General features: G+C 49.0%; 1 protein-coding gene across 2 annotated transcripts in view; it reads left to right on the top strand.

Moving 5' to 3' along the window:
* The window catches only part of CLTCL1 (clathrin heavy chain like 1), a 330,795-nt gene that overhangs the window by 154,777 nt on the left and 151,060 nt on the right, over nucleotides 1–24,958 (top strand). For both annotated transcript variants that reach the window (XM_078667862.1, XM_078667861.1), the window contains exons 6-7: nucleotides 13,804–13,977; nucleotides 14,915–15,112. In XM_078667862.1, coding sequence (XP_078523988.1) covers nucleotides 13,804–13,977; nucleotides 14,915–15,112 — 372 coding nt within the window. The remainder of the gene's footprint in view (nucleotides 1–13,803; nucleotides 13,978–14,914; nucleotides 15,113–24,958) is intronic.

The raw sequence follows: 24,958 nt of genomic DNA, 5'->3' as shown, positions 1-24,958 counted from the left end.
TGTGTGTCACTATCTGCCAAACACTCTGCTCTGTGTGTTGTAATGTCCCACCATGATGTTTGCCGTTTACATAGCGCACTTCGGAAGCTAGATCAGCTTTGTAAAGATGAAGTGCCGAGTTGACTGCTGGGATTTTATCCTTTGACCTTCACGCTACATGGTAATTCCTGCAGGGGGCACACACACCCCTGAGCTCTTTTCCTAACGTAAGGGCAACATTGCACAAAGCACAGCTATATTCTAATCTTCATACTCCACACAAGCTGAATGCATGCTCGTGCCATTTTTCGTGTCCGAACAGACTCGCCACACCCAAAGGCTTCTGGCTGCACTGGTGCTTTGCAGACGTCCGAAGGGCTACTGCTTCTCCCAGTGAATTACAGCTCCAGCAGCAGAGTGCGGCTCAACGGTGCATATATAGTCAGACATCACCATGCTGGCTCTGGCTATGTAACGGCGACTTACATGGCCTCTTGATGCGGATTTTATCACCCTAGTCCGACATCACAGTGCTGGCTATTGAACAGGGATCTGACCTATTCATGCTGGTACTTTTTATATTGCACTAGTCCGACATCGCCACACTGGGCGTGGCTTTATAGAAGTTATCTAATGGCCTCTTCAAGCCTGATAGTGTTTATATCACCCTAGCCTAGGCAGACATCACAGCACTGGTCCTTGATTTGATTTGATTGGTGGATTTATAAAGCGCACACATGCCCAAGGGCGTCCTGGCAGTGTAACAGTGATCTGCAGGCCTCTTCATGCCTGCTACCATATATACCACCCTAACCTAGGCAGACATCACCGCACAGGCTGTACAACAGGGATCTACTGGCCTCTTCATGCCTGGCAACGTTTATATCACTGTTGCCTAGTCAGACCACTGTCCTGATCCTGCCTGTATACCAGTGATTTACTGACCTCTTCTTACATGGTGGCTTTTATGTCTTCTAAGCGGATATCTCAGCACTGGCTGTAAAAAAGATAGTCTTTTAGTGTCTAGTGCCTTTATATCACCCTAGGCTGACATCATAGCCCTTGCAGTGGGTGGGCACTTGATGGCTCCTTTCTAGGGTCAGGGTTGACCCCTTTAAGGGCACTAGTTTCCACACCAGCCGTCAGTGTTCTTCATGGCTCCCCGCTTCTGGTGTGAAAAGTTGTGAAAAAAATCTGACGTCCGCGCACCTAGTTGGTGCCTGTATGGGTGCGGCGGACGTCACTTCCTGCACGGATGACGCAGACGACACATGCAGAGCCGAACGACGCCACCTACCGGTGCGCTGGGGTATAGCGCCCGATAAATTTTCCGTATGCAGTCTAACACCTGGGAAATGCAAAGGCAATGAATCTGTGGCTAAATATGGACTCTACGAAATAAGACGTTCCCGAAGGTAAGCAACTTGTTCTTCAGGAGGTAAGTTTTCCTGAACAGTGGTCCGTGTTCTTCATGGCTCCCCACTTCTGATGTGGATAGTTGCATGAAGAAACTGACATTAGCTCGCTGGAGTGACGCCTATATAGGCACCTCGTATGTCACTTCCGGCGCAGATAGTGACATGCACAGCTGAACGATGCCACCTACTGGTGCGCAGGGGTACTGCTCATGAAAAACGTTCTGGATCCATTCTGACGGTTGGGGATAATTCTAAGGTAAGAAATCTGCGGTTACATAGAGACTCTACCAGATAAGGTGTTACTGAAGAAAAGTAGCTTGATCATCGCAGCTGCTTAAGTTGAACATTTCCAGTTGGAAACCAAACAACGATTTAGAAGCTTTGTTTGCGTGTATTCTGCCTCCAAGGATTGGTCCTTTTGAGGAGCCATGTGAGAAAGTGCCAGTAAAAGCTTGAGCCAGGCACAAGCATGAAGCCTGCCTCTGGTTCAACTTGAGGGCCTGTTGGAACCCCTAGCCCAAAATAAGTGGAGCTTTCCTATGGGTTCTGCCTGCTACCCTCGTTCTTCTACCTTTATGCACCAAGAGGTAAAAACAAAGCATTGACATCTGAGGTAACAAGCATTGGCATTGCCAATAGGTCTCGCTTGTTGGACCTTATAAGTATTTTGTTTTGCAGCACAATATCCTTGTAACTAAATACTTATAAGGTCCCACAAGCGAGACCTATTGGCTATGCCAATGCTTGTTGGAAAGTGTTATTTTCTTCCCCGCACCTCCCCTCGTCTCCAGTGAACTTTCTCTGCTGGGTATGCGGACAAGCGTCCGGAATGCGCAGACACAGACACGCAGCTCTCTGGTGAAAACCAACACGCACAGCCTACCCCCTGACCCGCACTTGTGTTTACACTCAGCTGTGACGCCGCTGCAGCTTGGAAACGGTCGCCTTTTCAGAAACATAATGGCCTTCCAGGAAATATGCCACCTAAAGCCGATACGTGAAAACAAATGGCGCTGATCTCAGCAGCTCGACGGGGAGGAACTCTGCTTGCGAGGAGGAGGGAGGATGGGGGTGAATTGGATAGGGGATAGTCTTTAACACGAAACGAAATAGAAACAGCCTTTTATTTCCAAGTTCCCCTGTGGCAGATAGCTTTTCGTTTTAAGCATTATACAGCATTACGGGGTGATTTAGTTTTTTTTAAATTAGTTTTAATTCATGCAGTGAATAAAATATAAAACCTAACAAAGTACTCACCCAATGTCTTCCTGTAGTAATGAAATGCAGTGATAACAGCATAGTAGCCAGGTTCACGAAAAAAATGTCAACAAATGCGTGCGCCGGGAAACTGAGCCATGACTAATTAGGGGAGGAGAAGCTGAGAAGCCGCAGAGCGCACGCTGGGCGAAGCCCTTTGATGTGCTGTGCGGCAAATGCAATTAGGAGGGAGGGAGGCTGATGCGCGTTCGTGTTTGATCACGTGGTTCACGTGAACTTCATGAAAACGCCAGCAAAAAGCTGGTGGTTTCATGAAGATTTTGCCTACTTGAATTCTCGCTCCGCTCGATGCGCGCAGGTCGCGAGACCTAAAAAAGGAGAGACAAATAGATATCCTTTTAGTGGCCCTTTTGTACAAAATGAAACCAGAAAATTCGAATTAATTGCGGCTTCCCCCACTCACTCATTTTGCGTGATCTTAGTCAAATAATTTATTTTACCCATGCTCCTTTTTTTCACTAGTGCAAATAAAAGCACCTTCAAATACCAGAGCACTGAATACTAGCTGTACAAAAACATATTGCGTGTGATTTAATAGACTAATACACCGGGCTTTGTAATCCCTCTATAAATGCAAGTCTCTTATCTCTTTATAATCGGCGACAAGTGATGCACTCGGTTGCCGATTATAAAGAAAAGACACCAGACTGTACTATTATAAGTTATTACAGTCTAGTTCTGACATCACAATGCCAGAGCCGGCGGCTGAGGTGAAAGGCAGGTCAAGTCACAAAGCTAATTGAAGCAGCTGTTTGAAGCAACGAGAACAGAACATTGCTTTTCTGTCTTCTGCTCTGTTTTAATAGGTTACTGTGACAAGCAGAGAGAGTGTTTAATTTTTGTTCTCCCTTGATGGAGAAAAGCTACACTATTTCTGAAGAATTCAACACATTCTGAGCTACTGTAGTAATTAATATCTGTTTGCAACAAATACCGGACAGGTTTTTGATGTGTTTAATTTTGCAAACATGCTCGCTCTTTCATATAAAAGAGCTACACACCAAGGTTTTAAGTGGTTTGTCGGAAATGTGACTGCGTGACCATATATTATATAGGCTAAAGTACCCCCTGGTGTACATGATAAGGATATTGCAAGTTAAATTGGAGTTCCATAACCTTATAAAGGAACTTTGCCTTTGGCATTTTTCCTCTGTTCACAGTACTCCTCTGTGGTCACGGAACTCCTCTGTGGCTTGCAATATCATTTTAGGGGTACTTTATCCTGTATATAATGTTGCCCTAGCTACAAAAAACTGGCTAAATACAAGGTTCATGTGACTACTGTCTTGCATCGTAGTTCACTAATGGCAGTGTCGTAAGGGTGGGGAGCAGGGTCAGAATGGTTAGCAGTTAAAGTTAAAAACTGTTAATAATTCTCAGTGCAGTGCATATTATAGAGTACTTTTCATTGCACTGTTATGATAGATGTTTTAATGTCAAAGGTTCGACATGTGAAAGAAATACACTTTTTTGTATTGCAATTTGACGTCATGTGCACTTGTCTAACATTTTCAGGGCATGGCACCTGCTTGTGCTCTCACGAGTCAAGCCAGACCCATGTCTCGGCTACTTATAACCAGTCCTTTGAAATCCCTTCTGCTTGGCTTTTTCCTGCCCAGCCCTCCGAACCGCCTTGTGCGCTGCGTCCTCTGACCGCGCTCCTGCCTGCGTCCTTTGCTGCCCAGTCCTCTGTCACCCCTCCAGCCTTGCCCTCTGACACTTCTCCTTTGCCCCCCTTCTTGACAGGCCCTCTCCTTCCCCGCCTGCATATCTGGTGCTGCAACATCTCTCCTCCTCCGCCTGCCTGCCCGGTGCTATGACATCCCTCTCCCTTGGTCTTCTGGTACCTCTCCTTCCCCACCTGCCAGGGCCAGACTGGGAACCCAAACCGGCCCTGGCAAAGTGCCGGGGGTTGGGGGAGCCGCCGAGCTCTTTGCCAGGGCCGGTTTTCGGCCGATTTTGTTACAGGGGTGATTTTGCAGCATAGAAACGGCAAAAACGGCCCTGTAACAAAATCGGCCCCCACCCGTGCGGCGCACCGGGGGATTGCCCGGTGCAGGCTACGGCCAGTCCGGGCCTGCCACCTGCCTACCCGCTGCTACAACACCTCTCCTTCCCTGCCTGCCTGCCCGGTGCAGCGACACCTCTTCTCCCCGGTCTTCTGATAGCTCTCCTTCCCCGCCTGCCTGCCCGGTGCAATGATACCTTTCCTACCTGCCTGCCCAGAGCAATGATACCTTTCCTACCTGCCTGCCCGGAGCAATGATACCTTTCCTGCCTGCCCGGTGCAATGATATCTTTCCTTCCCCGCCTGCCTGCCCGGAGCAATGATACCTTTCCTACCTGCCTGCCCGGTGCAGCGATACCTCTCCTCCCCGGTCTTCTGATAGCTCTCCTTCCCGCCTGCCTGCCCGGTGCAATGATACCTTTCCTTCCCCGCCTGCCTGCCCGGTGCAATGATACCTTTCCTTCCCCGCCTGCCTGCCCGGTGCAATGATACCTTTCCTACCTGCCTGCCCGGAGCAATGATACCTTTCCTACCTGCCTGCCCGGAGCAATGATACCTTTCCTACCTGCCTGCCCGGTGCAGCGATACCTCCCCTCCCCGGTCTTCTGATAGCTCTCCTTCCCCGCCTGCCTGCCCGGTGCAGCGACACCTCTTCTCCCCGGTCTTCTGATAGCTCTCCTTCCTCGCCTGCCTGCCCGGTGCAATGATACCTTTCCTTCCCCGCCTGCCTGCCCGGTGCAATGATACCTTTCCTTCCCTGCCTGCCTGTCCGGTGCAATGATACCTTTCCTTCCCCGCCTGCCTGCCCGGTGCAATGATACCTTTCCTTCCCCGCCTGCCTGCCCGGTGCAATGATACCTTTCCTTCCCCGCCTGCCTGCCCGGTGCAATGATACCTTTCCTACCTGCCTGCCCGGAGCAATGATACCTTTCCTACCTGCCTGCCCGGAGCAATGATACCTTTCCTACCTGCCTGCCCGGTGCAGCGATACCTCCCCTCCCCGGTCTTCTGATAGCTCTCCTTCCCCGCCTGCCTGTCCGGTGCAGCGACACCTCTTCTCCCCGGTCTTCTGATAGCTCTCCTTCCCCGCCTGCCTGCCTGGTGCAATGATACCTTTCCTTCCCCGCCTGCCTGCCCGGTGCAATGATACCTTTCCTTCCCTGCCTGCCTGTCCGGTGCAATGATACCTTTCCTTCCCCGCCTGCCTGCCCGGTGCAGCGACACCTCTCCTCCCCGGTCTTCTGATAGCTCTCCTTCCCCGCCTGCCTGCCCGGTGCAATGATACCTTTCCTTCCCCGCCTGCCTGCCCGGTGCAATGATACCTTTCCTTCCCCGCCTGCCTGCCCGGTGCAATGATACCTTTCCTTCCCCGCCTGCCTGCCCGGAGCAATGATACCTTTCCTACCTGCCTGCCCGGAGCAATGATACCTTTCCTACCTGCCTGCCCGGTGCAGCGATACCTCCCCTCCCCGGTCTTCTGATAGCTCTCCTTCCCCGCCTGCCTGCCCGGTGCAATGATACCTTTCCTTCCCTGCCTGCCTGTCCGGTGCAATGATACCTTTCCTTCCCTGCCTGCCTGCCCGGTGCAGCGACACCTCTTCTCCCCGGTCTTCTGATAGCTCTCCTTCCCCGCCTGCCTGCCCGGTGCAATGATACCTTTCCTTCCCCGCCTGCCTGCCCGGTGCAATGATACCTTTCCTTCCCTGCCTGCCTGTCCGGTGCAATGATACCTTTCCTTCCCTGCCTGCCTGCCTGGTGCAGCGACACCTCTCCTCCCTGATATTCTGATACCACTGCTGCCATTCTAGCGCAGCATCAGTGTAGAGGGCAGTAGTAAGGTTATGAAAAGAGGTGCTTGACACTTTATGAAGTTCACCAGTGGCTGGTGATTGCTGTAATGAGCCACTCAAAGAAGCGACAAAGTTGCCCAAGTAGTAGAAACTCCCCCATTCAATTGACTGTGAGCACAGTTTGCCTTCAGCTAGAAACAAGCATCTGAAATGCTTAAAATGTCTTTGAAAAGGAGGGGGATGGAGGGTTGAAATGATTCTGTCTTCGTTATAATTATATTTAACTTTAACACATATTTATGTTCACATGACAGCCATTGTTCTCAAAGTCGCAGTTATTTCAACAGTGCACTCATGCTTTCAGAGAAGCACAAATATGTTACATCTCTTTCCACTATCCTTTAATTTCCTTATTCAAATGTCTACTAGTAATATAACCTTTTATGACCACTTCCTTCCCTACCTTGAGTGCTCATTTTACCAGCCTTTCTGGAGGAGGAGATAACACCTCTCTTCAGAGCAGACATTGGTCCTGACCTCCTGAGAGCGAAGGCTCTCACCTGTGGGGTCAGAAAGTCATCTGTGTAGTCGGGTAGCACACTAAAGGGTTGGTAGGCTTTAGCTAGTAACTCTAAGGTACCCTCTGGGTGCATGTATTAATAAATCCATCCCTGGAATCAGTGTGGGTTTATTAATACGAGGTGTTTGATACACCTTATGTTTCCTTATGTTTCCTTGAAGCAATGTTGTGGGGGACTTGTTTTGACCAGTGCCCAGTACATACCTTAAGATGGCTTCCCTGTTCACTTGTACTGGCAGTAGTAGAACTTGCCAGCACAGGGTTATATCTGCGCATGCAGAGATGCCGTCACGTGTAATATAATGCACCCTGCCTTACAGCTTTAAGGCCTGCTGTAGGGGCTAGTTACAAATATGTCAAGCAGTGTTTTAGGGGACATGGCACAAAAGAGTGTCATGTTGGGGTTTCACTTTTTAGAGCACCTTGTCACGCAGCCTGCAGTGCCAGTCTGTATCAGTTTGGTGCTGGGTCCCTTGTAGTGGCACGAGCTATGCTGCAGCTGTTGGAGACCATAGTACCTTTAATTGTAATTTAATTTAATTGTGGGTTTATATAGCGCTAGAATCAACTCCCGGAGGAGTATCTCCGCGCTTCGATCGCTGGGGAACCCGTCCTGGCTCACCCTGAGAGATGGTCCCTAATGGGTATCTTTAAGGTGCGACCAAGCTACCCTAGGTACCAGAGGTATCACTCACTAGGGACTTACAGAGAGCTGTTAAAGGTCTGGTCACTTGGGATCAAGTGACCCAGGGGTCTTGTTATGGGAAGAGAACACATCGGCACTGGGAACCTGTTTAGCAGGAACCCAGTGCACTTCAGTCAACGTTGCATCAAATACCAGGCAAAAGGTGGTGGGACTACTGCAGCAAAACCCCAGTTTCCTACAATATACTAGTAAATTATGGTTCTGCTATGGTTTATCGCTTCATTCATTCTGGGACCCAGTTCAGAGCCTGGAGCTATCCACGTAGAGGTCATGAATCCTGGAAAGGGTGTGGTTTTGGTTGGTATTCAAATCAGTTTGAGTGCCCCTCTGTCTTTTGTTTCTTTGGTTACTGCATTCTCCGCTTCAATACTGAGCCACACTGCTACGTGGCACTTAGTGCTGCCGGTATGAACCTTCCCCTGAATCTGGCTGTATGTTCAGGGTTGTCAACCGTTGGGTTGAGCTCAGGGAGGTAGGTTGTGTCGGACATGAGGTGACATTTCGCACTGGCCTTTGCGTCTGAGTTTTCCACAATATCCTCATTCTAATTCCAGATGTTTGGGCTGGCATCCATATCATTTGTGGGCTGCCTGAACAATTTGGTTTTAGTATTTCTCGTCTGCTCTCAGTGTTGGATTAGGTGTATTCCAAAGCCACGGGTCTTTCTTTTCAGGGCTCATACCTCTTGCACTGTTGATAACTAAAATATACTTGACCTATTGTATGAACGTTTTCTTGAGGACTTTAGTTGGTTCATCGAGTAGTGAGGCTTTGTCAGATACTGTTGCCCCTTGCTTATGATATTGTAAGACCTTTTCTTGGGGTTGCTGGAAGTTGCTGGGCAGTAAATGTAACAAGTTAATGTAGTTTTCCATGGTGTAGGACAATGCGGTGCACTTCAAGGCAAAACTAACATCTAATGTCATCGTTTTTATTGCGATTACTACAGACAGAGGGAAACTTGATGATTCTCAGGGTTTTTCGTGCACTGATTTAGTTTTGGTTTAGTTAAGAAACCCGCTCAGGAATGCTGCCTGAAACAAAACCCCAGTTGATGCACCAAAGGTACTTGGGGAAGACAGTGGCTGGCATGGAATTCCCAGCAGGCAGATAATTCTCCTTTCTTCCACAAGTCCAACAAGGCAGCTCCATCGATACCTCCCAGACTCAAACCCGGTCTGAAGAGTCTCTCCTCCTATGCTCGTGTGCAGCCACTCTGCGGTCGCCTAGGAGAGCATTGAACAAAGTACTGGTTAGAGAGGCCACGTCCCTGTCTTTCCTGCTGACCACACTTCAGATCTGAAAGTGACCCTCCAATCCAGAAGGGAATGAGCACACCAGGATCTGTGTCTGGGTCTTGCAGCACTGCTGCCCCTGCCAAGAGCAGTTTGGGATGGTTCTGGTAGCATCTAGCATGGCTCCAGACAGTCAAGGGGGAGGAGCTCGGTTTTAGAAGAAGTGTGGAGAAGTGTGGCTCAATGGTTAGCGCGGCAGACCCTGATGCAGAAGTCTGGCCCGGGACCAGGGTTCAATTCCCCGCCTCGGCGGGTCTTGGGCTCATAATTCCACGGATCTGATAATTCTCGCCTCGGTGCCTATTCCAATCATGGAGTCCCACTCTGCAACTCTGGGCAACAGCTTGCTTAATCTCCACAACGCTAAGGATGCCTGGCCTCCACCTTGGGGGTGCCCAGGAGTGGACACCTCACAGGGAAAGCCAGGATGGGTTCCACAGCGGTATTCGTACAAGCGCCTTGAGACCCTTGCGGGTGAGTAGTGCGCTATACAAGTATCCATTTTTTTTACATTCTGGCAGAGCAGATGCAATAGGTGGGTTGTCTCCACCTCCCGCCCTCTTACACGGAGTCTGTTGGCTGTGTGGAAAGGGGGAGATGTGCACCTTCAGACACCAATCTTGGGATGGATAATGGCATCTGGTGTAACTGATGTATGTGGTGTCTAGTGGACTCCACCGGTCACCCACACCCATGCATGTGAACACGTGAAAACGGTATCTTTCTGTCACTCTCGCTCTTTCTATGTCACTCTCGTTTTCTTTGTATGTCTCAGACATCAGGGAAGAAACCTCTGCTGCTAACCATAGATTATGCTGCCACCATGTCAGTCCACATGAAGCCTGGGTCGTGGGGGACAGTATGCGTTCTGTGAAAGATGGGTGGCCCTCCACATTGGAGCCATGCTTTGATGCCTCACGTCAGTAACATTGAGAGTATGACTAGTGATGATTGTTGGGGAAAATCCGCACAGGGCTGCCCATAAAAACGTGCATAAGGTCAGGTAGCGCCTCTTTACAAAGCCTCGCTAAGGACTTTCGTCCTAACATTTTCAAGTTTGTTTTCTTATGCACTCCTATTCCCTGCATGGTTATGCACATCACTCTATTGCCTGTTCATGAGTTATCAGATGAGTATGTGTTTGAGTACAGAGCAGTGTGGCTCAATGTGGAGAAGTGTGGCTCAATGGTTAGAGCGGCAGACCCTGAACCAGGGTTCAATTCCCCGCCTCGGCGGGTCTTGGGCTCATAATTCCACGGATCTGATAATTCTCGCCTCGGTGCCTATTCCAATCATGGAGTCCCACTCTGCAACTCTGGGCAATAGCTTGCTTAATCTCCACAACGGCCCCCACAACGCTAAGGATGCCTGGCTTCACCTTGGGGTTGCCCAGGAGTGGACACCTCACAGGGAAAGCCAGGATGGGTTCCACAGCGGTATTCGTACAAGCGCCTTGAGACCCTTGCAGGTGAGTAGTGCGTTATACAAGTATCAATTTTTTACAAAGTATTCCATTTTGGGAAGAACACCAAAGCTCTGCAGTTAATTTTACTTTTACTAGGTGATCTGAAGATCTAATTTGTGGCCAGTACACTTGTTGTTCAACTGAGAACTCAGATTTTTCTTTTACTGTGACCCGTGAAACTAAAAGCAAACCTCTAGTCAGTATTGTAAATCAATTAGTATTTCTTGCATTTGGAAGCTATCGGAATACAAACGGGTTGTGTGAAAATACTGATCCCTTTTCACCTCCAAATTAAGTGCAGCTTCATCGTCATTCTGCTATTTACCTATTGATGGGTCTTTAATATTTAATGCTCTTTGTGCTTATGGGACTTTTCCTTTGCGGTTCAGCAATCTTTGATGCAGGTTTGTACTGGGACATCTTTGTGGTACATGGCTGCAGCACTCAGAGTGTCTGCTCATGCTAAAATGTTTATTCCAGCCTAGCTTTGGGCTGTGGCCGGTCTGTTTTAGATATTGTGTTTTTATGCAGGCTTCTTTTGTGACTTTGTAGGGGGCAGCATTTACAATGTACCGTAAAGACTTCTGTAATTCCTCTGAATTTTGCTATTGAGCAAAATCCCTCCAGGTTCCACTACTCTGTTTTTCGTGTCTAAAACACACATAGTCTACAATTTAAATGCATATGTGGGCATGGACTCTGTACCATGCTATTCAGCAAAAATCGTCTTTCTTACCCGTTGCGTGCTGGTATACACTGGTGGGCAATACCAAAGTTTGGGTGGTTAGTTGGTATTTTGCTCTCAGTTCTAGTTAATGATAATTTTCAGTCCCGTAGTGGCTAGATTGGGCTTTATAAGGTTAACTTTTGTGTGGGTTGTGCTGGGACATTCCATTGTTTCTGCATATTCAGACCTGCTGAAATTATGAAACGGAGAGGGCCAAATTATGAGGCAGGGTTGGCTGGAGAATGCACCAGGAAAAGCCTAAGTATGCGGCATAACACGTAACTTTTTGTGATAAAATGACTTCAATATTTTGTTATTACACACATTAACACTGAGTGGGTATAGGTTTCACCTCATTAGTACCAGTTCAACACCCAAACACCTTAATAAGCAAATGATGGGAGACTAGTCAAAGTTTGTGAAAGTCTCAAGTGTGCGGGAACACGCTGCTGCATTTTTAGTAACTTTTGATCCATTTGAACTGGAAACAAAATTTATTTTTAAACAACCACTGAATACGCACAGATGATCAATTATGTGGCAAATCCATGATTATGCGGTAAACGTCCCTGTCCCAGAATCAGATAATTCCAGTGACCATATGTTACATCTGCGATCTGCCTAGTAACCATACCTATATTGATTATGGTTAGAAGTGTATACCAGCCAACAGGCAGCAAACACCTGCCTCTTTAATTTCATTATCTAGCTCTTTGTTTCTTCCCCTCACTTCTTCAGCTTTGGTAGTCTACAATGCAAAATTCCAGGTTCAGTCCACATGCATTGAACCACAAGCAGTCTGCCACCATTGACACTCATTTACTCCCTGTCCCATGCACCTTGAACAGCCTTCTAATGAGACCTCCACTCTTTGTACCACCATTGCGATACTCTGAAGAGTCCACTCTCTGCCCCGTGCATCTTGAACAGCCTTCTAATGAGACCCTCTATTCCTTGTATCGCTATTATGATAGTCTCTGAAGAGCCCTTCCTCTGTCCCGTGAATCTTGAACAGCCTTCTAATGAGGGCCTCCACTCTTTATACCCATCATTGCGATAGTTTCGGAAGAGTCCACCTTCTGCCCCACTCATCTTGAACAGCCTTCTAATGAGAGCATCCTTTCCTTGTTCCATTATTGTGATAGTCCCTGAAGAGTCCACCATCACCCCACGCACCTTGAACAGCCTTCTAATGAGGGCATCCACTCTTACATAGTTTCTGAAGAGCCTGCGCTTATTTGCTCAGATGTTACAAACCTTGTGACTCGAGCCGCTTCATACCACTGTTGAGGAAGTGCTCAGGTGGATAACTGTCCCCTTCCTCAGCGGAGGGTGAGCGGGGACCGATGGATACTCACTCCTGGATTTCGTCAGCAGTTCTTTTCTACTCTTTGGGTTCCTGTCTTTGGCAAAGAGAGTAGGGAAGATAGTTCTGCGAACAGAGTGGAGGGATGGGAAAAGCCTCCTTGGAAAGCCTAATTTATGGTTCAAAGTTGCACTGCTTTGACTACGACGCAGAGGATATATTTGTTATCAAATGTGCACTGCATCATAGCATTAAATTAATCCCTTTCGTCAGTGATGCTGCTGAGCATGTTGGTCCCATATAGCAGACTCAGGCAAAAATTCAATAAGTTGCATTGATGTTTTTTTTCCTCCCTTTTGCGACAAATGAAAATGTTGGAAGGTGGAATTTAACGATCATGTAGTGTGATCTGTTTTAATTGAATTGCAACCCTTATGCTGGGATAGCCAAACTGGGATAGCCAAACTCAAACCCTAAATGTGCCTTGGAGGTGTTGCACAGTAGAAAAACACAGAAATGCACAATCATTTGGAAACAGTTCTCCTAAGATGGTCCAAGATATTCATCCGTTGAGTCCAGGATCATTGTCAATAGGCCTCCACAGCGTCACGACTGCGTCCATCACTTTGATGCATAACGGGGTCAACATCTCCCCACTCTTTGAGCACGAGTCAAGTGTTACGTTATTCCTCTATCATGTACAGTGCTCATCTCCAAGCCAGGATTGCACATCTTAAGTTCCAGTGAAAACAGTGCTATGAAAGCTTTTACAAGCGCACCCTCCTCGCCTCAGCATATCTTCTATTCTTAGGACTGTAGTCACTTTTATTACTTGACCCTCTGCAGGAAGGCAGCGTCATTCTTTTCACCTAAAGTCCTTTCACTGGTGAAGTGGTTTTTGATGATATATAGATTGCATCAATCAGATAGTAAGATATTTCCTAGGAAAGGTGTGTTTGATATGGAGTAGGATTGCAAACGCTGTTTTTGTGAAATATTTTGAAGCCAAGAATTAAAGCAGAGCTTCCAGTGGTGTCTGCTGACTTTTTTTCTCCACTCATATTGAACCTTTAGTAGGTTTATGCATTTATCACTGCACTAATTGCACAGTTGCTTCTACGTTTCTTTGTGACTAGGGACATTATGTGACTTTTGATCGCCCCGGCTACCCCCATCACTACACGATGCAGGAGATGTGCTTTTTCACTTGTACTCTGTTAAATCAACATTTTTTTCATCCCCCCTTTTTAGATTGGAACAAAGCACGGTGTGATTTACCTCATCACCAAGTATGGCTATATTCACATGTATGACTTGGAGTCGGGGGTTTGCATCTACATGAACCGCATAAGTGCCGACACCATCTTTGTGACTGCGCCACATGAGCCCACCTCTGGCATCATCGGTGTGAACAAGAAAGGGCAGGTACGTTAACTTTGTGTCATCCCAATGCCATCCTGCAGCGCGTCAGCGCAAGATCTCAAAGAAATGAGCTCGTAGCCTCAGATCCGCTTCCTACCATTGCCATCATTCACGGACAGGATTGGTTGCCATTCAGGGTCTACCTGTGCACACTCCATAGCATTAATTGAAAATCAATGAGCCCGCGTTTGCATTTTGATAAATGGCGCCAGTTTCCCCTCAGTACTGTCCACCTGGGGACAGAGCAGACTACACTATGATCTTCTCATTTCTAGTTTATCCTCTAGTTGAGCAGTTTAAAATTGTGCTTCAGTGTAATCCGTTATGGATCACTTTTGCGCCCTCTTGGGTAGGGTAATTATCATTTTGGGTCCTCCTAGTTTTCTTAATGAACAGCCCCATCAGACTAAATGTTTTGTGTATTCAGCTGCTCCCAAATGAGATTAGAAACTCTTCCATCCCTGCCATCCGCACACACGTTTGACCATGCCAGATGATCAGGGTCGACCCTGGTCTCTCCCCTGCAGAACACGCATAGCTTGGACGGCCAAGGTTTGCATGTTGAGAGGGGTCTGACCGTCCATCAGTTTATAGCTGTCCGGCTAGAAGTTAGACATCCCAAGCTTCTTTAGGGCAAAGGAGAGCCTGTGTATCTGATATTTTGCATACCCAGCTCACGCCTGTTGGCTTTCATGTGAGACTCCCTATTTATTGAGATTGAACTTTTGTGGTTCCCTCCACTGCCCAGTTAGTCTTTATCCACTCCTGCTTCTGGCCACAAACCACTATTTTAAGTATGGTCTTCTCAGCAAAGCCCAGCATGTTCTCCATCACCTGCCATATGTCACAATGCCTGGCCCAAAGGTCTCTGCACGCATGCTCAGTTAAAGATCACCCTGGTCTGCTAATATTCTCATGTCCCTCATTCTCTCCCCCTTAGGTGCTGTCTGTCTGTGTGGAGGAAGAGAACATTGTCAACTATGCCACCAGCGTGCTCCAGAACCCAGACCTCGCCCTGCGCATGGCAGTGCGCTCCAACCTGGCTGGCGCCGAGGAGCTTTTCGCAAGGAAGTTTAACACCCTCTTCGCACAGGGGAATTATTCTGAGGCGGCAAAGATCGCAGCATCTGCACCTAAGGTAAGGAGCACTCATAAGGTATTGGGAAACTTATCAACGTTGTGGACTGATGACTATCCCTTCTCCGTGGACTGATGACTATCCCTTCTCCGTGGACTCATGACCATAGCTTCTCCGTGGACTCATGACCATCCCTTCCCCGTGGACTGATGACCATCCCTTCCCCGTGGACTGATGACCATCCCTTCCCCGTGGGCTGATGATCATCCCTCCCCCGTGGGCTGATGACCATCCCTTCCCCGTGGGCTGATGACCATCCCTTCGGGCTGATGACCATTCCTTCCCCGTGGGCTGATGACCATCCCTTCCCCGTGGGCTGATGACCATCCCTTCCCCGAGGGCTAATGACCATCCCTTCCCCAAACCATCCCTTCTCCATGGACTGATGACCATCTCTTCTCCATGGACTGATGACCATCTCTTCTCCAGGCAGTGTGATCCCAGCAGAGGGAACTCGTTGAGCGGCACAATCTGTTTTTAGGTCGAGCAGAGTAGTCTGCTTGAGACCTATTGCTGCCCGTATCTGTGAATGAAGACACGAGTCAGACGCGCGCTTTTTCATAGTCAGTTTTGACCGCGGGAGCGCGCTGCTGGCTGCTTGCCGTGTGTGCGGTGTCAGTTTCTCTTTCATCAGTTTCGTTAGCTCGAGCCTAGACGTGCAAGCAATGCGAAACACAGCCAGCCCCCACCCCCCTGCACACACACAGACACGCACGCATACACACGCCGCCGCCCCCTACCCCCCTGCACACACAGACACACCCCCCCGCCCCATGCACCGAGAGATCCGCTCTGAGCACGACACTCTGGGCAGGCGGCATCAAACCCACCCTGCTGTGGATAGTTACAAGCGTGGTGGAGGGGACACAGGGAGGCTGGTCAACCGAGAGTACACCAGAGCTGCACTTACTCTACACTATCGTTTCCTAAGGCCACACCAAGTCAGTATCTCCCTCGCAAGCCTTTCTCGCTGAATCTGGGCGAGCGAGCTCAAACCACTCCCCCCGCCGCAGCCGGCCCCTTTCTTCCATGTGAAGGCCGGGCTGCTGGCAGTGGAGGGAGCGGGAGGGCGCGCAGGGGCCGTCGGAGGGTTCCGGCCGCAGCAGCAGCAGCACCGAGGCGAAGCATCCAACCTGTGCCAAGACATTGCTGGGTCCGCGGAGCGCCCGGGGGCGCCGATCAGGAGGCTCCCAGCCTGCGGCAGGCTCCGACGGCCTCCAGGGGGCCCGCCGTCCCAGACTGGCACGGACGCCCGCGTCAGGGCACGGAGAAGGGGCTAAAAATAGAGCTTTGAGCGAGGGCTGAGCACGAGGCAAAGTTCAGAAGAAAGCAGTTTCCGCCATGCAGCAGAGACTCATGACCGAGGCACGTTGGGAGGGGGGGGGGAAGGGGGCGGCACCGTGAGTCAGCACATCCCGCCCCTCGGGGAAGGCCGACAAGGTGCTCCGCAAGGGTGGGCGGGCACACAAAGCAAGGGATCCCGCGGCGGGGGCCGCACAATGGGGGCAGCGAGGGATGAGCGTGAATTCAGACGGCTCCACCACCGCCCGGCAGCAGGCGGCGAGGCTGCACCTCACACACACACACACACACACACACACACATATATATACCCCCCCCCCGCACACGCACACATACACACACACACCCACACCCCCACACTCTCACCGCAAGGTCGAAGGGTCTGATCACTGCCGGTCTAGTCAACTCCTTACACTTTAAACGTTGTTAAATTCCCCCAAATGGCTTAAGTAAAGATAACACTAAATGGCAGTGCAGCTTTTACGTGTTTCACGCAGCATACCACTTTTTAGGTGTCTTTCTGTCTGCCTCCATGGTTGTGTTTTTTTTTTCCCAGAAGAGCGCTGTGCATGTTGATTAGACTAGTCATTTACATTGTCCGTTGTAAATTTGGACCTACAAGTCCCAGCATGCCCTTTGCTATTGGATGATAATCCACAACGGGCTGAAACCAGTCTCGTGATACGGAGCCAGTTGACAGCTTTGATAACAGACAATTGTCCACGTGGTGGCCGCTGCTTTTGACACGAGGCCACCATTAAAACAAGAGTCCATGTTATCAGCAGTTAGTTATCAAATGCAGTGGTCTCTCATCTTGCCAGCGAACCGCCCTCATGGCATAGGCCTGGTGACTCCTATGTTAATATTACCAGTCAATAATCCGTGCCGTGGCCTCTGCCTCGTGCCTGGGTGTCAGTTTCCAGCTGTGGTATTATTATCAGTCAATCTACGCCATGGCCGCTGCCTAGTGTCAGTTCAACACATATTAAATTACAAATGCTATCGGTGTCACATTTGCGAAAGTTAAAACTATTGGCATTGTAAATGACAAAGCTATTAATTTCGCAATTTTCAAAACAAACACATAAATAAAATATTTGTCATTTACAATACCAATAGCTCAAACTTTCCTAATGCGAGACCTATTGCATTGCAAATGCTTGTTTAACCTGTTTACTTGTTGCTCCTAAGACACTGCTAAAGTCAGGCCTATAAGTTGGCACATGCGCTGAGGTTTGCTGTATACACTATGCAGGGGCGGGGAGGGGCTAGAGTAGAGGGAAGAGCGTAAAACATAAACGTGGCAGAAAAGGATGTCAATGCAAATTAAATTTTTTTACTTTTCACTTATGGCAAGTGTTCTGATAGATGGCTATTCATGGCACATTCATCAGTGTCATGCTCGTGAAGCTGTAGGGTTTCAGTAATTCCTCCGCGCTCACCAAATCCGGGATTGGCACCCTGTGGCAGCAGACTAACGTTAAACGTGGAGTCCCCTGTTTTACTGGATGGTGTGGGACCGGCTGGACTGTCAGTAACACCTTGGGACGGATACTGTGTGCCCAGGTCTGTGTTCCAGGTCACAGGCGCTGTAGTATCTCTGGAGGTCACAGTGACCCTCTACTGACCTTGTGGCCCGCAGTGATCTCCTAGGACTATTGCTGGTCACTGCAGTCCTCAGGGCCTCTTGTGCGTCTTGTCATGTATGTGTTGTGTCCTTGTACTGTGGACACTACAGAACTAGATTACGTTGGGTAGGTGTACGGCATGCAGATGAAATACACGGTGGCCGTGGAGGTGACTAGAACTGGATTGGTTAGATCACCCCCTCACGATGAAACAAATTAAACCTTGTCAATAATATTTTTATGTAGCGGCTGTTGTAAAAAGCAATGCTTGCTGTTCCCTTATGGAGCCATGCCCTGAAACGACTGGTAGCCTGGACATTGTGTGAATTCGTCCGGACACCCCACTTAAAAGCAGGACATGGCTCGGGAGCGCATTAGATGATTTTTAGCAGTTTGTATGGTATTGTAACACAAGGTGTTGACACTGAGTGGCTGCTTTGTTTTAATCGCACCTCACTTTTTAACTGAGTATTTTTTACATTGCTTTCTGTTTAACTTGCTGCTTTGCGCCGCATGCTTTTAATTTATATTGCTGGTTACACTGACCTGATACCCCCCTTTGCGAGTGCCTTGGAAACGGAGCGGTCTTTGTTGGTGTTCTCCCCGGTCTACTGCCGTCATTAGCAGGCTGTTTGTGTAGAGGGAGAGCCTGGCAGCCGCCTCCGGAGTGACTCACTTCTGGGAGGCTGTGTCTCCGTCGCCATTTTTAGGGTGAGGCAGTCTAGTCTATTCGCATTTGTCCGGACGCCCCACTTGAAAGCAGGACATGGCGTGGTCGCGCCGAAGGTATGCCAAAGGCAAGCCCGTCTGTGCCCGTCCGCTCCTGGACATTGCTAGACGCCAGAAATGCTGCTGGCAGCAGACGAAATGTGTTGCCATACTCCCAGGATGAGCTGCTAGCTGTCAGCAATTTGGTACGTCCATGTGACTTACCTGGTCCCCTGGAGGGGCCATTTGTTGCACTAGTTGTGGATTTGATTCATGGGTTAAATTGCCTCTTCCACTCCCTTTGCCCTCTTCGAGGTCTCCTGTTAACATTTTGAGCCTCAACTGCCACTCCCTGGCTAAACATTATTTGGATGTGTTTGATCTGGTGTAGGATGAATCCCCTGATGTTCTTTTTCTAACAGAAACATGTCTCTCCGACGACGTGGTTGCTGAACCAGGCCTAGCGCTCCCTCAGGGTTATTGTATTCTGACTCTTAACAGGGAATCGAAAGGAGGCGGTATCGTGGTATTTATAAATCCTGTTACATGTGTAAATTTGTTAAAGAACCCGTGGCAGGCTGCGAATGCGCATGCTTTGGGATTTCTTTCAGTGCCAATCAAACTATGTCAGGGCTGTTGGTCTACCCTCCCTCTGGTCCTGCCAAGGAGTTTAAGACCGCGCTTATTGAAGCTGCCATTGTTCTGGCAATGGGAGCCTCCAACTTTAGCATAGTTGGAGACTTGAACCTGCACTTTGACTGTCATATGGACACAGAAATGAGCAGGTTCCTTTCAGATCTTGCGGCCTGTCAACTAATTCAGTTAGTTTCAGGTTCCACCCATTTTGCCGGCCATTTGCTAGACCCAGTCTTCTCCAACCTTCCCTCCTTGACTGTCGGCATCACTACCCTGGTTTGCTGGGCTGATCATTTTCTCATCTCCATGACACTTCTGATCTCTTCTCTGCAGAGGCTCAGAGACCGGAAGTCTTCCTTTAAGCGCCCTTGGCGCAAATTGAATCTTGAGCAATTTCACGCACTGCTTTTGATGAAGACCCCAATCTGACGTGGGATCCAGACGTGGTGTATAAAACACTATGTGACTGGATTCTTCAGTCTCTGGATTCCCTCATCCCGGTTAAATGGTCCAAGTGTCGTAACTCTAACTCCAACCCCTGGTTCAATGATAAACTGGCCATTATGCGTAAAACCTGTAAAAAAATTGGAACAGGGCTGGAGAAGGGATTATCATTCAGCGGCAAAGGGATGCTACCAGGCCGCTATTTAGAGTCATCATAGGGCCATCCAATTAGAACGGGCGGCCTACTTTGCAAATTAAATTAAGTCTAGCAGTAACCTGGCTAAGTGTATCTTCACTATACTTAATGATCTTAAGTCAAAGAGAACTCCTACTGCGCCGGTGATTACATCTGCTCAGCACTGCGAGGATCTTACCACCTTCTTTAAGAAAGTGGAAACTATTTATAAGTCCTTTTCTCCAGTCCCTGCTTGTCTTAGCGCCACACCTAGACCCCCTCCTACCCATACCCTGGCGGCTTTTCCATCAATCTTTCAGGATGAGCTCTGTCTGCTATGCAGCAAAGTTAAATCTGGCTCTCCTGCAGACCCTCTTAAGCCCGACCAGTTCTTAGACGCCCTGCCAGTGCTCCTAGCACCCTTGTCAGGTGATCAACACCTCTCTCTCCACTGCTGTTGTCCCTAGGCTATGGAAGCAGGCTATGGTGGTCCCCCTACTTAAGAAACCGACACTGGACCCGGCCAAGCTCGAAAACTTCAGTCCTATATCGCTTTTACTGTGGACAGCCAAGATTACCGAGGCGCATATCAATACTATCCTTACGGAATTACTGAACGACAATGGTATCCTGGATCCCTCCCAGAATGGCTTCCGCCCGGGTCACAGCACGGAGACAGCCCTCCTTGCAGTGACTGAACACCTGCGGACAGCTCTAGATGCTGGGCACACCGCAGCACTAATACTATTAGATCAAAGTGCCGCATTCGATATGGTCTCCCACCAGATTTTATTACATCGTCTGGAGGAGGCCGGTATCGTTGACTTGGCTCTAGAATGGTTTAGATCTTTCCTCTCTGAGAGAACGTTCCAGGTGACACCCCTTCCTCTTCTCTCCCACGTTCAGTCTATCAGACAGGGTGTGCCACAGGGCTCTGCCCGGGTTCCTGTACTATTCAATCTTTACGTGCAACCACTGGCAGCAGTGTCTAGGCATCGAATACTCACCATTGTCTCTTATGCTGACGATACGCAGTTGGTGGTGACTCTCGCCGACGACTCTACGCAGGATGCCCCTAAATTTAGGGGCAGTCTGGCGGCGCTCGTGGAGTGGATGGCCGCCAACTATCTCCAGCTAGACGCTAATAAATCTGAGGTGTTGCTGGTGGGGAGAGACACGGAGTTCTGGAGTGAGCGATGGTGGCCTACTACCCTCTAGGGTGCACCCACCCCCAAGTCGGTGGTTAAAAATCTTTGGGTGAGGATGGACTCGCCCGTTAGTTTTCAGGACCATACAAAGAGAGTGGCAGGAACCTGTTTCGGCCTACTTCGGGGGCTGAAACCTCTGCTGGAGTTCTTTGATCCGTCCACCCCGCAAATCATTTTCTCAATTCTATCGAGGCTTGAGTACGCCAGCTCGCTCTACCTCCTGGGAGCAAACAAGGCAGCGGTCACGCATCTGCAGAGAATCCAAAACCCGGCAGCCAGAACCCTGCTTGGGCTCCCTAGAAGATGCCCAACAGCTGGTGCCATTCGCCGGCTACACTGGCTGCAATGGCTCAGCGGAGCAAATTCAAGACCCTCTGCATGGCATTTAAAATTTTGAAACTCTCCTCTCTGGCCATTTTGGCCAATCTGCTGGTGCCCTACGTACCTACACGCCAATTTCGCTCCATGGGGCAACACTTCGTTACTGTCCCCTGGGTGAAAAGGTTGCGTGCGACGCGGCGCTCCTTCCGCAATCTAGTGGCCAAACTTTTGAACTCCCTCCCTTTACAGATCCGCGTCCTGGACAGCTATCTGGCCTCCGGAAGGCTATTTAAACATATCTCTTCCCTCTGGTTTAGGCTCTAGCTTCACCGCTCCTCCTGCTCGAAGAGCCGGTACGCCTCTTTGCTGAGGCAGCTGTGCGCTATATAAGACGGTTTAACATAACATAAGAATACAACCGTCCATTTGGAAGACATCAGCAGTTGTACGAGACAACCGGCTGCTAATGGCAGCGCCTCATGGTGTAACATAGGCCAGAAGTGCCCTCTTACTTTCAAAACTGAGATGTCCTGAGCTCCACTGACTAATAGCGCTGTTGCAAAAACTGCACAACCCGTGATTTACAGGTGCTGCATATGATAGATGGGCGCAAACCTTTAATCTTTGAGGAACCTTTGAGATCTCCAAAAGGAGCCCCAGTAAATAAAAATGTCTATTTCTAGTATTGCATATTGTTTGTCAAGTGTCTGTGTGAAGTAACCAATAAGGTGTGTGTAGATGTTTTCCAAGGTAAACAATAGTGTGGTCTGTTCTCACTGGGTGCTCTGCTGAGGGAGAAAACACATTGATCTAGGCAACCGCAGCTTTTCTGATGAAAGTGATCTAATTCAGTTAGTCCATTGTAAAAACAAGCCCGTTGTCGATTAAAGTGGACCGTTTGTAATAAGTTTTCTTTCTCTTCAAGAGTGAGGTGCACCTCAGCCTCTAAATGAATGTAAGCAGCTTGATTTAACTCGGTATTTACTCTGAACTGTTTCATTACCAGCAGCGCTCAGCGGGCGTCTGGCTGCACAGGAATGTGGCCGCGCTTTGGAGAAATGCTGACTGGAAAATACATTTATTCTGTCTCAAAAATAAATGTACGGCTGAGCTGCAGCCCCTCTCCCGGCTGCCAGCAAACCTCTGCCTCTTGCAGCCTCGAGCTGCCTGCCCTGCCTTCAAGAGCCCTCACAGGCACTTACTGTGCAGCCCTACCCCCCCCCCCCCCCGGCCTATGCCAGGAACAAATGACACTCAAATTGTTTTGTGTGAGAGTGATTTAAATGGCACAGCGTGCTCCAGGCATTTGTTTGCTTCGAAACAGAGCCATACCCATCATTTGGAGGGACTGAGCGGTATTTTCTGTGCTTAAGGGTGAACTTTGGAACACAATAAACGTACTGTTTTTAGGGTGAACGCATGACATTCGCTTTGCAAGGCCTAGGACTGGTGACAATTGGTTTCTGTGCCCTTTCCAACTGTGGAAGGCAGATCACCATTAGTGAAACCAGAGGTTTATTTCCGCCTAGTACCTAGCACTCACTTAACACGTGGTGATGAATGTATATTCCTGCAGCAAATCATGGATTGTGTAGTAATACTACTACACATACATGAGGGTTCTGGGTTCGTCTGGAATGTGAGTGTTTGCTACCAAGCACCATCTGCTAACATCAGTTTGTTCTCATCTGCACAGCCTAAGCATGCAGTACCGAAAGCTGAATTCTGTAAACATTGGACTTTCTGAACATGTTTTCTGGAAATTTGTGAGTGCTTCTTGAATTCTGGAAAATAATTCATTTGAGATTGCCCATGGAATTTGGGCAAAATGTCTACTCCAAGCTGTGGAAAATGTATTAGTAACTTAAAATATCTGCCGGCTTGTTCTTTGTACTTTAATTTAGTGCATAACTTGGATTTTTGCTTTATTATGATTTTGTACCAGGGGTCTCCAGCCTTTTCCTGTAATAAGATCTACAGATTTTCAGTGAAATTCATCCTGAACTACCAATACTATTAGCAATGTAATTGTGGCCACATTCAATCTGGGATTTGAAAAGCGCACTACTCACCCGTGAGGGGCTCGAGGTGCTAAGGAGAGGGAGAGAGTTCGGGCAGCCCCGATTCAGCCGAAGAGCCAGGTCTTGTGGCTCTTCTTGAGTGCTTGCACTGCGAGCTTTCGCCTGATGCTGAGAGAGAGAGTTTGTTCCAGGTCTTGGCCGCAATGTAAGAGAAGGCACTTCCTCCCGTTCTGGCTCTGCGAATGCAAGAAATTTTGGCCAGGGCAAGGTCGGCGGAGCGAAGGTTTCTCATGGGGGCGTAGAATGAGAATCTTTCGTTGAGGTATTGGGGTCCGATGTTGTGGAGGGATTTGTAGGTGTGAGTAGGCAGCTTGAAAGTCACTCATTTTTAGGTCTCGCCTGTCGATGCGCATGCGCATCGAGCAAGCGAGACTATAGGGGCTCATCGACTCTTTATCTAACTTGCAAGGAATCGTGGCGATTCCTTGCAGTGCCCGTGACTTTTAAGCTCAATGCGCATGTGCATTGAGCTTAAAAGCGCGTGCACAGCCGCCCGCATTCCTCCGACACCTTTGAAGTGAAGCTTAGCTTCACTTCAAAGGCCCGGCTTCTTCACACCTACATGCCGCTCTGCCCCGCTCCGCCCCCTCCCCTGAGTCATCCTGCCTGCCCTCGACGTTCCCCCCGCCCCCTCCCGCCACGCAATGCCGAGAGCTTGATGGCGGCTTTGCTCTTCAGTGAACTTCTCCCTCCCGCTTTGGCTTTCCACCAGCATTTGCATGTCTTTGCTTACTTTCATCAGAGCGGTATACGGGTGCCTGTTCCCTGCTCTTTCCCCTCCCATTTGAGCAACATTTGCACTCCTTTGTTTTAAATGCTCCACAACGTGATCACCGTCATCCTGCCTGCCCTCGACGTTCCCCCCGCCCCCTCCCGCCACGCAATGCCGAGAGCTTGATGGCGGCTTTCCTCTTCAGTGAACTTCTCCCTCCCGCTTTGGCTTTCCACCAGCATTTGCATGTCTTTGCTTACTTTCATCAGAGCGGTATACGGGTGCCTGTTCCCTGCTCTTTCCCCTCCCATTTGAGCAACATTTGCACTCCTTTGTTTTAAATGCTCCACAACGTGATCACCCGATCCTGGATGGTTTAAAGGCATTCCCTACATCGTGTGTAATTGTGCATCACGATAATAGATCCGTACTCCGGGGATGATTAATATTCCTTTTTTTTCACACTATGCATTTATAAGCTCTGTGAATAACGCTTGCCTTTATTTACAAAATACGCGCCTCACCCTCCATTGCATAATTTTTATTAGCCTTGCGTCTCCCGTGCAATTCCCCCTTCCGCTACGGCTTTCCACCAGCATTTGTTTGTTTACTTTCATCAAAGCGGTACAAG

The sequence above is a fragment of the Lissotriton helveticus genome, chromosome 11 (genome assembly GCF_964261635.1).
Source record: "Lissotriton helveticus chromosome 11, aLisHel1.1, whole genome shotgun sequence".
In the NCBI taxonomy this organism is placed as follows: Eukaryota; Metazoa; Chordata; class Amphibia; order Caudata; family Salamandridae; genus Lissotriton; species Lissotriton helveticus.
This window is presented reverse-complemented; position numbering and strand designations above follow the sequence as displayed.